Raw genomic sequence first — 16082 nt, 5'->3', positions numbered from 1 at the left:
AGCATGATTATCGTGACCAAAACTATCATGGTTATCAGTATTATCACTGTATTGTTGAAATGTGCTGAAAATGTCCAAAAAATACTGATGCACAAACTGAATTAATTTTAAAAGTTTTTATATTTGAAAATCAACAAACAACAAATAAATTTAGCAGCATAAACAAAATAACATTAACATTAAAGTTGGCACCATGTAGCCATGAGAGGTAAAAGTTTCCCCAATGCAGGTTTTAATGAACACAACCCTAATTGTGCATATAAAAACAAGTAAAGCAATCTGCATGTACAACTATACAACATAATAATACAAAATAATACAATGATATGTAAACAAATACAATGTGCAGGTGTTTACACTAAAATGACAAAATTTTAAAACATTCATCTCAAATCATTTCATGTCCTCATAATTATTTGAAAAGCCGGGTATTAGTGGTATGAATGTACATTATCCCTTAAATGTCGCACTTATTTGTTATTTGTTACTTTTCTTGTTTGAACTCGTTAGTTTGTCTTGGCTCAAAGCCGTGCACTTGCTAGGAACTTTTTTTTTTCATGCTCAAAAAACAATGTTGCATGCTGCACCTGCGTAAGTGTGGGTGGACAGCATTTACCGGGAGTTTTACAAAATAACGATAATTGTGCATTGTCTTAATGATAATTAAATGTTACACGGTAATACTAACCGTCTGGGAATTTTATCGTGAAACTGGTATCCGTTTCATCCCTAGTTTAACCACGATGGCCCTCTTTGTGTCATGGGACACAACGAATTTTGGTGTACAACCTGAATATCTCTGCTCAGGATGGTCCTAGCTTCTTGGAACAAAAACTGATCTCTAGAGCACATTACAAGGTACATGAACATATATAAACATTTTACATTCTTGTTCCTAAGACTGAGAATTTAAGTCCAAATATATTCCTCAGGATTGCTCACAGTTCCACTTTTAGGGTCAATTTATAGTGGGAAGGGTAGGTAAGTAAGGTAGGCAAGTATAGTGTGCATGCAGAACATTTCAGGTTTGAGACCTATTTTTTTATGGGGCGAGAATGTGCAATTTTTAGAAATTCTCCTCACTTTCAGGTTGAATATCAGGTGGGGGACTGGATATTCAACATAGGTTGAATTTCAGGTGGGGGACCAGATACGAACCTGAAATTTCTTCTGAGCTGTAGGTACTTTTATTGTTACTGTTTTATCACAGGAGAAGGAACACCACAACTCTGTTTATGACACTGTTCATTTATGAAACACCCAACTGAACACTCTAATTCCATATGTGGATAAAATCTATTCACGGATACCACCTGTACATCTGTAGCAACATGATAGAACAGGGTCCTTCAGATCTGGCCCTCAAGGTCTACTGTCCTCCAAAGTTTAGCTCCAATCCTAATCAAACACACCTGAACAAGCTAACCAAGGTCTTCATGATTACTAGAAAATTACAGACAGGTGAGTTTGTAGGTTATAGCAAAACTCTGCAAATTTGAAGAACCCTGTGATAAATCATGCTTCATTGTTGCCAATATCAAATGTAGTAAAATTTTAGACCTCACTGACAAGCATACGCTATTGTATCTCGATCATAAACATAATTACTGTAAAATTCTGTTCATTTTTTATCATTTGTTATGCTGATATTACATCTGTTCATTTCTCAAAATGCATGAATAAAGTAAGCTTTTCCCCAAATTTCTACTAGCCCTAGCTCTGTAACCAGTGGAGTCTCAAACTCAATTTTTACATCAGAATACTACTATAGAGGACTTATCAGAAAATATCAGGTATATATCTGGTCCCCCACCAGATATTACATTACATTTTGACTTAGGTTCTAAGTCAAACAACAACAATGTGCCAAGACAAAACAAAAATGTTTATATATGTACCTTGTAATGTGCTCTAGAGATCAGTTTTTGTTCCAAGGAGCTAGGACCATCCTGAGCCAAGATATTGAAGCTTCCATAAACAAAATTTGTTGTGTGCCATGACACAAAGATGGCCGTTGTAGTTAAACCCTTTATTTATGTATTTATTTATTTATTTATTTATTTATTTAAAGGTGATTTTGCAATGCCAATACATAGAGGTAAAAAAAAAAAAAAATTGGGATAATTGAAAAATAGTCACACAACCTGTATTGGACCACTTGAGATGGAATGACCCATTAATAAATATTAGTCAGAATCAAGCCTTCTTAAACAGTGAAAAAATAAGTTAATTAAGCACTAATAATGATAACAGTAATGATAACTAACTATTATCCATATTAAAGAATAATAAAAAAAATTCTTGTTAAAGCTACAGTGCCCTCCACTATTACTAGCACCCTTGGTAAATATGAGCAAAGAAGGCTGTGAACCTCCACCACTGTGTGTCACCTCCACCACTGCCCTGTCGGCCGGGGGCTGAAGCTGAGCTGTGGAGGCCGCCCTGTCGATCCACCCATAGTAAGTGTGGAAAGGCAGATCACGCTGGCCCGCTATACTGACTCCTCTCAAGAGTTCATCCAGGTTGCAATTCTGACCTGGATTCCCAAACTCCTTTAAAAATAGTTCTGCAAACTGAGTTACTTGGGTGAGGGCACTGGACCCTGTACTGGCCAGATGCTGTGCCCATTGGTAGGCCGGGCCATAAAGCCGGGACATAAGGAACCCAAGCCACTGCCCTTTGTCCGGCTTGGGGTTCGCCAGACTTGAAAAGTACATTTGGCAGTGGAACATGAACTGCCTCTGGTAGTCACACAATCCATAATTCGTCCAGGAGGTCTATGTCAGTTCACTGGGGAAACTGGACTGGCATCAAGGGTGGCCACTCATCCCCATGTACTTTGGTGTGATACTCTCCTTGCTCTCCTGCTGCTTCCATGTTGCGGCAAAGTATTCTGTCACGCTATGAGGGTAATGGGGCATAGGACGGATGCAAATCCAGATAAGAGTTTATTTAGAGAGAGACAGGCAGACAAATCCAAAACATGAGACAATAGTGAGGTCAAGAAACAGGCAATGGGTCAGGCGATTGGTAAACAGGCATAAATTGGGCAAGGCAAGAATCGAGAACAAGAAACAAGAAGCAAGATTAATGAACATGAAACATAACGAGGAACAGGGTACAAACGCTTGGTATGGTGATAAGACTCAATACGTCGCAAAGAGTGAATTCCTCGAAAGTGCTTTTAAAGTGTGGTGTGATTGTGTGTGAGACTGGATGCAGGTATGCATGATTAGAATGAATGAGTATTCTGGGAATTGCGGTCCATGGCGGCCATGTTTGTTGGCCGCAGTACTGGATGGAAAATGTAGTCACTGGTTTGCTGTGATATGACAGGTGCCAATAATTGGTGCACACCTACATTTAACAAATATATATGTATTTTTGATAAACCTCTGTTTTGTTTGCAATTGTTTGATATCCATGAGAGCAGAATATTTTTGTGAAATTTTTTTAACAAAAGATCAAAAGGTTTTCAAAACGTTACAATTTTTCACAGCTTTCTTTTACTCATATTTACCAAGGGTGCCAATAATAGTGGAGGGCACTGTATATATCTCAAGAGTGATATGTTTATATGAATGTCTATATGAATATGAACTAATTTTGCTGCAGTAAAGACAATGCCACCACCTTAACAGAATCAGAATCACACAATACAGCCCAGATTAGTCTGTGCATAAATCCAGCCCTGAATATAAACATTGTTCCTTGTGAGACATTTATTTTCAGGGACACTTTATAATTACTTAATCAGTGTTATTAAGTATTAAATTACCAAAATTCACTTCATGAAAGTTCCATTATCATAGTAATATTGATTGATAACATATAAAACTTAAACTTAATTCTGTATTATTTCATATTTATTAATGCATTCTTCTTAATATTTAAATAATTTTGATAATACAGAAAATGTACAACCTTTCCAACCAGCTTTGATTAAGGTGAAGGTATGTAATAGTTCATACAAATAAAATAATTTTTTTCTATTCAGATTTTACATAAATGACAACAAACAGAACAAGGACAAACAAACAAAACCCTAAGAGACAATTCCCATGAATAGCTACCAAACATAAATTCAATGCTTGGAATCAACTTCAGACCTTTTATGTCCTTAATTTTTCATGAAATATTGAGGAAACAGGCCACACCTGGCCATGAAACTGCTTATCAGTGAATTGTCCGATTACTTTTGAGCCATTGAAGATGGAGGGGTTTGGGAAAAAATGGTTGTAATCCCTAAGTGGTTATTGCAATATTTTTGTTAAACCCCTTGAATTAAAGCTGAAAGGCCACACTTCAATCACATCTAGATTGCTTAATTTCAAATCCATTGTGGTGGTGGTGTACAGAGGCAAAATTACAAACATTGTGTCGCTGTCCAAATATGTACCTGACTGTACTCCTTTTCTTTAGCAGCCAAGGAAAATGTGTGTTAATAGAGAAATAAAATGGCTTAGTATGCCTAAAAAGGATAGTGATACAACTGCTCACCTATGTAAGTCACCTTCCTCCTCACAGCTTCCCCCACTCCTTCTTCCAGGCCCTGTCATCGGTGTGATCGCTCGCCACAACCGACAAGCAACTTTCAGTGGCTCCACTTTTGAAATGAACTGCCTGGCTAAACTTAAGAACCTCTCAGAGGGTGTGGCCCTCTCTGTCATCATATTGGTCCAGTATGGTGTAGGTGCACCCACTCGCAAACTTGCTTCGCTCAGCCCTGACCTGGTTCTCAAGTTAGAGGACTGGCATGAGTCTAGTCGGCAAAATGGCCTGAGTCTAGTGAAGACTGGCAACACGGAGTTCTTATTCCGAATCCAGAGTGTGCAGATGATGGATAGAGGATTCTACTCATGTGAAGTTGCAGCGTGGACCAGGCCAGATGGGAATAACTGGGTGGAGATAACGAAAGGAGAGTCAAATAAAATTCAGATTAACTTCGAGCACACAAGTAAGGGCTTAATAAATAAAACATGAACCCATGAATATTTAAAAACTGAATAGATTGGGATGCTTAGTTTTTCTGAATGTATGAGCTTTCAGTGTTGCTTGTTCTCCATCAAATAGACTATAATAGACTATAATTTTGGGGGATACTGGGAATAAATGGATGGATGGCTTTAAGTTGTTCTGGAAAGGCTATAAAGTTAGGAACCATCACTCAGGATCAGTGAAAAGGTTTTGCAAAGCTGATTCACCAATTGCTATGCAGCTTATTTCCTCTACTCTCCACTCTGAGTGAGGTGTAACTCAGGAATTTAAGACTTCTACAATGAGAAATATTTGTTAAAAGGGGGAGGGGGAATTATCTATACCTGTTGCTTGTTGCTCAGTAAACAAATTATAGATGTATGGTGTTAAACTAGAGTTAAGTATTAAAGATGCTTGCCATTAATCTCAGTTTTATATTCTTATTTTCTTCAGGTCCATCATTTGATCTTTCGATATCTTCAGACACCACCAGTGTTTACCCCTGGGAAACGGTTAAGATAGATTGCAATATCGGTGTATCAGGAACTTCCAACACAGGTATGCATATTTGTTTCAGCGGAAACTAAATTTGTTGAAAAATTACTTCTGCTACCTCAGTGATACACTACATATTAGTGTTGAAATCTAGAGCTACAGACATGGCAGTGTGTAATCTGCATTTTGAATAAAGTCTTTTTGGAAAACAGGACACCCATATATGTTTTGAATTTGTATTGCATATTAATGTGGAATACATCTATTGCAGTCAGGTCCATAAATATTTGGACATTGACAAAGTTATTGTTATTTTAATTGTCTACCACAGTACTTAATTGTCTACTCAGTCTTTTGTAAATATTTGATTATATCTTTTAATGTGACAACACTGAAGAAATGACACTTTGCTACAATGTAAAGTAGTGAGTGTACAGCTTGTATAACAGTGTAAATTTGCTGTCCCCTCAAAATAACTCAACACACAGCTGGCAACAAAAGTGAGTACATCCCTAAGTGAAAATGTCCAAATTGGGCCTAAAGTGTCAATATTTTGTGTGGCCACCATTATTTTCCAGCACTGCCTTAACCCTCTTGGGCATGGAGTTCACCAGAGCTTCACAGGTTGCCACTGGAGTCCTCTTCCAGTCCTCCATGATGACATGATGACACGATGGGGCAGCTGTGGCTCAGTTGATAGAGAGGGTTGTCCACTAATCATAGGGTTGGCGGTTCGATTCCCGGCCCGCGTGACTCCACATGCCGAAGTGTCCTTGGGCAAGACACTGAACCCCAAGTTGCTCCCGCAAGTTAGCGCCTTGCATGGCAGCTCTGCTACCATTGGTGTGTGAGTGTCTGTGTGAATGGGTGAACTTTACCATTTACATCACGGAGCTGGTGGATGTTAGAGACCTTGTGCTCCTCCACCTTCCATTTGAGGATGCCCCACAGATGCTCAATAGGGTTTAGCTTCTTTAGCAAGGCAGTGGTCATCTTGGAGGTGTGTTTGGTGTCGTTATCATGCTGGAATACTGCCCTGCGGCCCAGTCTCCGAAGGGAGGGGATCATGCTCTGCTTCAGTATGTCACAGTACATGTTGGCATTCATGGTTCCCTCAGTGAACTGTAGCTCCCCAGTGCCGGCAGCACTCATGCAGCCCCAGACCATGACACTCCCACCACCATGCTTGACTGTAGGCAAGACACACTTGTCTTTGTACTCTTCACCTGGTTGCCGCCACACATGCTTGACACCATCTGAACCAAATAAGTTTATCTTGGTCTCATCAGACCACAGGACATGGTTCCAGTAATCCATGTCGTTAGTCTGCTTGTCTTCAGCAAACTGTTTGCGAACTTTCTTGTGCATCATCTTTAGAAGAGGCTTCCTTCTGGGATGACATCCATGCGGACCAATTTGATGCAGTGTGCGGCGTATGGTCTGAGCACTGACAGGCTGACCCCCCACCCCTTCAATCTCTGCAGCAATGCTGGCAGCACTCATACGTCTATTTCCCAAAGACAACCTCTGGAGATGACGCTGAGCACGTGCACTCAACTTCTTTGGTCGACCATGGCGAGGCCTGTTCTGAGTGGAGCCTGTCCTGTTAAACCGCTGTATGGTCTTGGCCACTGTGCTGCAGCTCAGTGTCAGGGTCTTGGCAATCTTCTTATAGCCTAGGCCATCTTTATGTAGAGCAACGGGCGATGACACCAAATTTAACACACCTGCTCCCCATTCACACCTGAGACCTTGTAACACTAACAAGTCACATGACATCGGGGAGGGAAAATGGCGAATTGGGCCCAATTTGGACATTTTCTTATAGGGGTGTATTCACTTTTGTTGCCAGCGGTTTAGACATTAATGGTTGTGTGTTGAGTTATTTTGAGGGGACAGCAAATGTACACTGTTCCACAAGCTGTACACTCACTACTTTACATTGTAGCAAAGTGTCATTTCTTCAGTATTGTCACATGAAAAGATATAATCAAATATTTACAAAAATGTGAGGGGTGTACTCACTTTTGTGAGATACTGTATGTATGTGTATATACATATACACATACATAATATATATAATATATATATATATATTAGGTATGTGTATATACATATACACATACATAATATATATAATATATATATATATATATTAGAGATGCACCGATGTATTGGCCGATAAAGGCTATTTTTATATATATAGTTTAAAAACATCCGATGATCAGGGCCGATTATATCCTGTATATCCACCCCCCCCCCCACCCCCCCGCATTGCCCACTCGTCCTTGCACTGAATTAAAGCACCAGTACACTGTTGAAAGATTTAAGTTTAAGATGAATTGACAAAAAAGTATATATTGCACAGAAAAATATATTTGTAGAGTAGTAGAGTATATCCAGTTAATGTATCTCAGAATTGTAGAGTATCCAGTTAATGTTAATATATATATAAAAAATATGATATTATATATTACCAGTTTGATGTTCAGTGATGGAGTAGAAATGCTTTTGTTTGTAGTGAGTGAATGTGAGACTAACAGGAGGTTTTTTAGAATTCAATGTTAATATGAATTAATAGCATTCAATAAGTTAAGAAATCTTACTTTAATCTTCAGAATTTAGTTCATGTGTTAATGTTAATTAGAGTAATGTGTTTTCTGTTTATGAGACCAGTTACTGTGAAACAATTTGTTTAAACAGAGAGAATAAAGTTTTTATTTGCATTTCTTTCAGAATTCTTTTAAATTAATCGTTATTAATTTAAAAGAAGGTATAAAAGGCAGAACTATCGGTATCGGTTATCGGTATCGGCCAATATCATTCTGAATAATCGGTTATCGGTATCGGCTGAGAAATTTAGTATCGGTGCATCTCTAATATATATAGTAATATCGAAGGAGTCTGCTAGACATAAATAAGAGACAGTAGTCTGGTGGACCTCTGTCAGTAGGGGGGTGGGGGGGGGGGTATTATGGTAGTATTTGCAATGTTTGGCCTGTTTGCAAATTATGAATTCAGAATTTTTGGGGTACCACATGCCCTCTCAGTTTGAATGTTTAATGTCACGTTATTTACGTAAGGGAGGTTAGGACGGATGCAAGTGCAGTTAACAAGGTTTATTATAGAGCGAGACAGGCAGACAAATCCAAAATGGTAATCAAAAGGATCGAGCTTGTGCATCAAACTCGCGCTTCGGGTCTCCGAGCATGCTGCAATACTGCAGCGCTGGCTTGAGGGTAAATCGTGACATTTATGATGCCCCTGATGGCAACAGTATGACAGAAGTATGTGCCCATGCATGACAAAAAAATACTTTGTCTTCATATAAATATATAAATATAAATAACTCTGTAGTTCTTTAAAAATAATGTAATGCATTTCTCTTCATTTAGACAATGTCGCATATGAAATAAGATGGTATCAGAGTCATTTACGGGGATCGGATAACTTCGTTCTGCTGGCCAGTGTAGATCGTTGGGGTGTGGTGACGAAAAGCATTCGTAATGACACCAGTGACTGCAGTCTGGAACGTCTCGGAACCCAAAGATTTGTCCTCACCATTCATGGCACCCAAGACAGTGATGCTGGCGAGTATTACTGCACTGCCACACCATGGATACGATCAACCACAACAGCAGATTGGAGAAAAGAACCAGAGATCAGATCCAAGAGGGCCTTTCTTAATGTCAAGTTTGCATGTGAGTTTTATGTTAATGCCTTGGTTTGTGTGGTTTCTTCCATTTATCTGTGAACTACCACACAAATATTTGGTTTTAACAAAGTCTATTTGCAAGATCCTATCTTATTTGGTACAAGAGTTAATCATGAAATGTTCATTTTACAATAACATAAATTTGTATCTGATTCTTCTTTCTTTCAGTGTGGGATTCAATGAAATTACCTTTGCTTTATGGGACATGTACATCCCTCTCCGTGGGTCTCTTTTCTGTCATTCTGGGCCTTCTCGTTTCTCTGTGCTGCTGCAGAAATAAATCAGGCACTCCACACACTCGCATCAAGCTCCTCAACCCACAGACTGATTGACATGCACAATCTACATGAAGCAGAGGCTTGTCTGTCTCTTCACCAAAGCAATAATGTGACTAAGTAATGTTTGAGAGATTACATTTCTCTTTTATTCACAAGTGGCGCATATTTACAAGTGACCATGGAACCAGTGAACCCACGCAGAAAATGCACCTATGGCATTTGTTTGATTCTCATTGTAATTTTCTGTAAAACCAATATTAACTTTGGATTTTTTAGATTTATTTAGAATTATTTTAAACAGATGAGACATTTAAATAGAAGGTATATTAGGAGTGATTACTGAAATACCAATACTGAGCGCCAGTATCAACTTTTAATATACTAAATATCTTTCTGTGTTAAGAGTTTAGTGCCACTGGACGTATCTGAGTACTAACAAGAACTAACCTGTGAAAACGATTTTCATCAATGAACATGCTTGACGGGCATGTATGTATATGATGTGTGGTTTTAAATGTTGCTATTTTTCTTTTTATATCAAATTGGTTGGAATATTTATTAGTCTTGTTTTTATAAAATTATATTGCGTATCTTCTGGTTATTAGTTTTTTACTCTGAATGTTGTTGAGTTCAGTGAAATTTTTCTGTTTACTGTACACAGATTCTCTAGCAGCATAATGTAGTGATGAATTAATTCCCCTATTCATTCCCCACAGCTATTAATTCACACACAAACATAAGTACAGACAGAGATCAGCCACTGGATGAGACATCTTTTTAAAGTGTAAAAGGAAAATAATGAACAAAAGGATGGTGTGATGCTCTGCTTCACATAACTGAGAAACTGTAAAGTGAAGTATAAAGTCCTCTACTTCAAAGTGCTGACACTGACCAAAGTTTTAATAAATATTAAATAAACAACTGCCTACAGAAACTCCACTGGCTACAGGTTTTTCAGTGTAAATCTTTTTTATATTGTTAGACACAAATTTTAGTAGTTGCTACTATATATATATATATATATATATATATATATATATATATATATATATATATATATATATATATATATATATATATATATATATATAAAGCATAAAATATGACAGGGTGTCCTGGTATTATCACCGTCGTGCAACGCCAACAAAACAAGTAAGTTTCTGTTATGTGCCTCATAGCCTCCATACACGTTGCTGTGTAAGTTATAAATAATAACGTATTAGGAACACATTAATATAAACCTTGCAGCTGGCACTATTGTCAGAGCTGCTGTTATATAAAATTAATCAACACCTTCTTACCAATCAGAAGCAAGAATTCAACAGCACTGTAGTATAAGAGATTTACAGACAGGTCCATAAGTATTTGGACAGTGACACAATTTTTTAAATAATTTTGCCTCTGTACCCCAACACAATGGATTTGAAATAAAGAAAGTGGGTCATGCAGGGAGACAATGGCCCTAAGCACACAAGTCATTCTACCAAAGGATGGTTAAGAATAATAGAGTTAATGTTTAGGAATGGCCATGTCAAAGTCCTGACCTTAATCCAATAGAAATGTTGTGGAAGGACCTGAAGCAAGCAGTTCATGTGAGTTCTGTTCTGTACTGAGGAATGGGATCAAATTCCTCCAAGCTGATGTGCAGGACTGATCAACAGTTCAAAGAATTCAAACCTACCATCTCGCATTATGTTGCATACAATGTTCTGGTCTCATCCAAACCAGGTTTCATTGGGGGTAGAGATTCTGAGTCCACAGAAAAACATCATCTTATTTATAAGTTACCAAAGGACCAGTCGCATGATTTGTGACTGTTTGTGAGGTAAAATGTTTTCAGTTTTGTTTGAATTTGAATACCAAGCCTTTGTTCATAGTTTCATGTCTCATAGTTTTGATCCTGTTCCCAACCTCATTCTTTAATTCAAGTTTAGCCTCGTTTATGCCTGTTTGCAGATCACTGGACCCATTGCCTGTTTCTGCCCACGCCTGTGTTTCACAATTTGGATTTGTCTGCCTCGTCTCGCTCTTCTAATAAAGCTCTTATCTGCACTTGCATCTGTCCTGACCGGCATTATGTTACAGTAAAATACATAATTTTGTAAAAAGATATATTCATAACAGTACATACATAGAGTAATGCCATAGAATAAAATAATACAATAACATTAACACAGTAAAAGACATTATTTTGTAAAAACAAACAAACAAAGTGACGGTGGTCCTGCAGCCCACACACTGCCAGACATTTCAGCACTCCATTTGTTTTGGACAGCAAGTCTGCATGGCGGGGCAGCAGAAACACACATGGCTGGCAGCCAATGAGTGGAGCAGCTTCTCCTCACCAGCTGGCAGAAGACAGACAGACAGCTATAAAAGGGAACAGCAGGGTGAGTTCATTCTCCAAACGCATGCGTATTGACACAGGTCTCTCTCTGCCCTTCAGACAACAACGCCACCGCCAACAGTGGAGAAGAAGCTCCCCGGCTGCGCTGCATCATCACAGTCCCCACCGGGTAAACAGCGATCACTGATGCCGCTCCACTTACCTCCATACCTTCACCCCTCCACTTAATCCAAAAAATAAAAGAGCACCTTATTTTTCCCTACTACCGCCTCCTGTGTGTCTGTCTTCAGCCTGTCACAGCCTAGAGTGGCTACAATGGTGGAGAATGCGGGTACTCTAGAGCATAGTCCCACCCATGCCCACCATGGACCCCATATTGCAACACCTGCTAGAAACAAACATCCAGCAAGCTCACCAGCATGGACGACGTAGATGCCTTCCTCCTGACCCTTGAGTGGGTCGCCCGGCATGAACAGTGGGAAGAAGAGCGCTGGGCACATACCGGCATAAAGATAGTAAATAGTAAAGGTTGAGCAACAAATAGTAATAAGTGAATAAATGTTTGTATTGCAGAATTATTGTGAACGTGTTGGCTGATGATGCAAAAACAACTAGCAGTGCTACATTATGTTGTTTTTTGCATTAAAGAGTCTGACTGCTGTAGGGATGAAGGACCTGTGGTAGCGCTCCTTCTTACACTGAGGGTGCAAAAGTCTACTGCTGAAGGAGCTGCTCAGGGAACCCAATGTCTCATACAGGGGGTGAGAGGAATTCCCCATGATTGACACCACCAGCTTAGCTAACATCCTACTCTCCCCCACCACCTCTATGCTGTCCAGAGGGCATACCAGGACAGAGTTAGCCCTCTTAACCAGTTTGTTAAGACATTTCCTGTCCCTCTCTGTGCTCCCGACTCCCCAGGAGACTACTGCATAGAAGATAGCAGATGCTACCACAGTGTCATAGAACTATTTTAGCAGAGTCCTGCACACACCAAGAGACCTGTCTCCTCAGCAGGTGGAGACAACTTTGGCCCTTTTTCTACAGGACATCTGTGTTTATGGACCAGTCCAGTTTATTGTTTAGGTGAACATCCACGAATTTGTAAGTCTCCACCCTCTTGATGTCAACACCCTGGATGTTCACCAGTGTAGTCCGTGGTGGCCTCCTATGGAGGTCGACCACCATCTCCTTTCTCTTGCTAGTGTTGAGGCAAAGGTGGTTTAATTCACACCAGTTGACAAAGTCAGCGATGACCTCCCGGAATTCCTGATCGTTCTCTTCTGATACTCATCCAACAATGAAAGTATCATCAAGGAACTTCTGCATGTGGCAACTGTTAGTGTTATGCCTGAAGTCTGCTGTGTACAGGGTGAAGAGAAAGGGAGTGAGCACTGTATCCTGTGGTGCTCCCATGCTGCTAACCACCACATCAGACATACAGTCCTGGAGACTCACATACTGTGGTCTGTCAGTGAGATAGTCGGTGATCCATGCAGCCAGATGACAGTCAACTCCAGCTCCCAAAAGCTTCCCCCTAAGTAGTGATGGCTGAATTGTATTGAAAGCACTGGAAAAATAAAAAAAAAACATGATCCTCACAATGCTCCCAGTATTCTCCAGGTGTAGTAGTGATCTGTGCATTAGATAAATTTTGGCATCATCAACCCCAATGCCTGGTTGATAAGCAAACTGTAGGGTGTCTAGCTCTGAGCTCACCAGGGTCCGCAGCTGTTGCAGTACGATCCTTTCCATGGACTTCATCAGCTGAGAAGTTAAGGCTACTGGTCTGAAGTGGTTGGGCTCCCTAGGATGCACAATTTTGAGTACTGGAAACACACAGGAAGTCTTCCACAGTACTGGAACTCACTCCAGTCTGAGGCTCAGGTTAAAGATGTGCAGGATGACCTCACTGAGCTGATCTGCACAGTCTTTAAGCAGTCTGGAGCTGATTCCACCTGGGCTCGGGGCCATTCTTGCCTTGATCTTCTTTAGCTCCTTCTTCACCTGATTGACTGTCAGAGAGAGACAGCAGGGGGGAGTTATTGATGATCCCTGTTGAGTGGGATGGAGGAAGGGGTGTGAAACCTCCTCGAGTGAGGGATGGTGAGCGGTGGAGAGGTGTGAACTGTGTGATGCAGATATCTCAGAAGCTCTGCCGTGGCTAGTGGGCCGGGGATGACTGGTTCGAGCCGCAAGACATGGAATGACGGGGCTATGTGGCTGTGTCTGGGTAGGTCCAACTTGTACGTGACCTCATTGATCTGTTTGATGATCTTGAAGGGTCTGTTTGATGATCTTCAGCTGAGCTTTTTGCATGGGTGTGGTTGTTTGAGATCCTTGATAGAGAGCCACACTCTGTCACCTGGTTGGTACTGGGGGTGTTCACTTCTTTGACGATCAGCCTTTTGCTTGTAGGTGTGTGTAGCTTGCATTGGGTGTTGATGTGTGCTCTCCCAAACTTGTTCACTCCTTTGGAACCACTGGTCGACGGACGGGGAGTCAGTGGTGTTGGCGTTCCATGGAAACAGAGGCGGCTGGTAGCCCAAGACACACTGGAATGGGGTGAGATGTGTCGCTAAGTGACGTAGGGAGTTCTGAGCATACTCAGCCCAAGGGAGAAATCTGGACCAGTCCTCTGGGTTTGATGCACAGAATGTCCGGAGAAACCTTCCTATCTCCTGATTGGCTCGTTCCACTTGACCATTAGCTTGTGGGTGGTAATCTGAGGTTAGATTGATGGTGATACCCATCTTTTCCATGAAAATGGACCAGATTCTGGACGTGAATTGCAGACCCCGATCACTGACAATCTCCTCTGGTATCCCAAAGTACCTGAATACGTGCTGGAACTGGCGTTCAGCAGTTGCGAAGGCCGACGGGATGGTTCGCAGTGGAATGAGATGCAGGGACTTTGAAAATCAATCAGAAGTCACTAAGATGGTAATGTTATCTTAAGACTCTGGTATGTCAGTGATGAAATCGATGGAGAGGTGGGACCATGGGCGTTCCGGTATGGGTAGAGGCTGAAGCTTTCCTGTGGGCAGTGTTCGAGGCACCTTAGATTGAGCACACGTCGAGCAGGAGGACACTATGCAATGTACCTCCCTTGACATGTATTTCTCGCGCAACAGGTGGTAGGTGCGTTGAGTAACTGGGTAACCAGTGGCAACCACCATGTGGGCCTGGGAAATGAGCTCAAGCCGGTGCTGCTCAGGAACAAACTGCTTCCCTGGTGGACATGTTGCTGGGATTTGTGATCTTGGAATGAGTGCAAGGGTTTGATCCAATTCCCATTCAGTGGAGCTGACCACACAGGAAGGTGGCAGAATGTACTCATCGCAGGTGTCTCGAACTCCTGTGCTGTGTAGACGGGAGAGGACATCGGCTTTGGTTTTCTTGGACCTGGGTCTGTAGGACAAGGTGAACTGGAATCATGAGAAGAAGAGGGACCAACGGGCTTGACGAGGTGTCAGACACTTGGCTGTACGGAGATACTCAAGGTTCTTATGGTCTGTGAAAATGATGATGGGGTGCATAGCTCCCTCCAGCAAATGACATTCTTCCAGGCAAGGGTCATACGATCAGGCAAACAGGCAAGGCAGAGAATCAAGGTCAATGGAGCAAACAAAGTCAAAACCAGAATATCAACACTAAGTAAGGCTTGGTAATAACAGAGACAATAGCAACTGAGCGTATACTTCGCGAAGACATTGTGTTCTAACAGTCTCTATATACTGTGGAGTGAGTGTGTGTGTGTGTGTGTGTGTTTGTGTGTGTGTGTGGGAAGTGTAGTCCTCTTCGGCCATGTTTGTAGTTGGTGGTGCATCCTGGAGTCATGGTAATGGAGTCACTGGTTTGCTGTGATATGACAGCCCAAATTTACCAGACAATCATGTTCATTTTCCTTCTTCCCTTTCTCCATCATCTTTTTCGAATCTTCCCCCTTCAAACAGACTATTCTTCCCCAGGTTGAAGAAAAGCTGAGGAACAATAGTCTGTTTGAGGGAGGAAAGAAGGGAAAAAGATTAGGGAGAATGGGGAAGACAAGGTAGAGATACCACTTGTCTCAGAAATCACAGAAATGTACTTTTACTTCGCTACAATCGGTGGCGTTCCTCCGTTACTGTTAAATGTTAATGAATATATGTCATTTTAATAATTAGTTTATATCACGTATAATGAGGTCGCGAGTCTCGCAATATGCTGCAGTGGTCTGAATGTGGACGCAACAATCGCTCACTTTTTTAGCAGCTCAGTCCTGGAGAGA

The 16082-nt window shown here is 40.8% G+C and overlaps 1 protein-coding gene across 1 annotated transcript in view; it reads left to right on the top strand.

Moving 5' to 3' along the window:
• Window positions 1-9519, top strand: part of ptgfrnb (prostaglandin F2 receptor inhibitor b) — a 44850-nt gene extending 35331 nt beyond the window's left edge. The window contains exons 6-9 of the mRNA XM_053615589.1: window positions 4550-4957; window positions 5431-5535; window positions 8868-9173; window positions 9356-9519. Coding sequence (XP_053471564.1) covers window positions 4550-4957; window positions 5431-5535; window positions 8868-9173; window positions 9356-9519 — 983 coding nt within the window. The remainder of the gene's footprint in view (window positions 1-4549; window positions 4958-5430; window positions 5536-8867; window positions 9174-9355) is intronic.
• Window positions 9520-16082: the final 6563 nt, after the last annotated feature.

Source organism: Ictalurus furcatus, chromosome 26 (assembly GCF_023375685.1).
Source record: "Ictalurus furcatus strain D&B chromosome 26, Billie_1.0, whole genome shotgun sequence".
NCBI lineage: Eukaryota > Metazoa > Chordata > Actinopteri > Siluriformes > Ictaluridae > Ictalurus > Ictalurus furcatus.
This window is presented reverse-complemented; position numbering and strand designations above follow the sequence as displayed.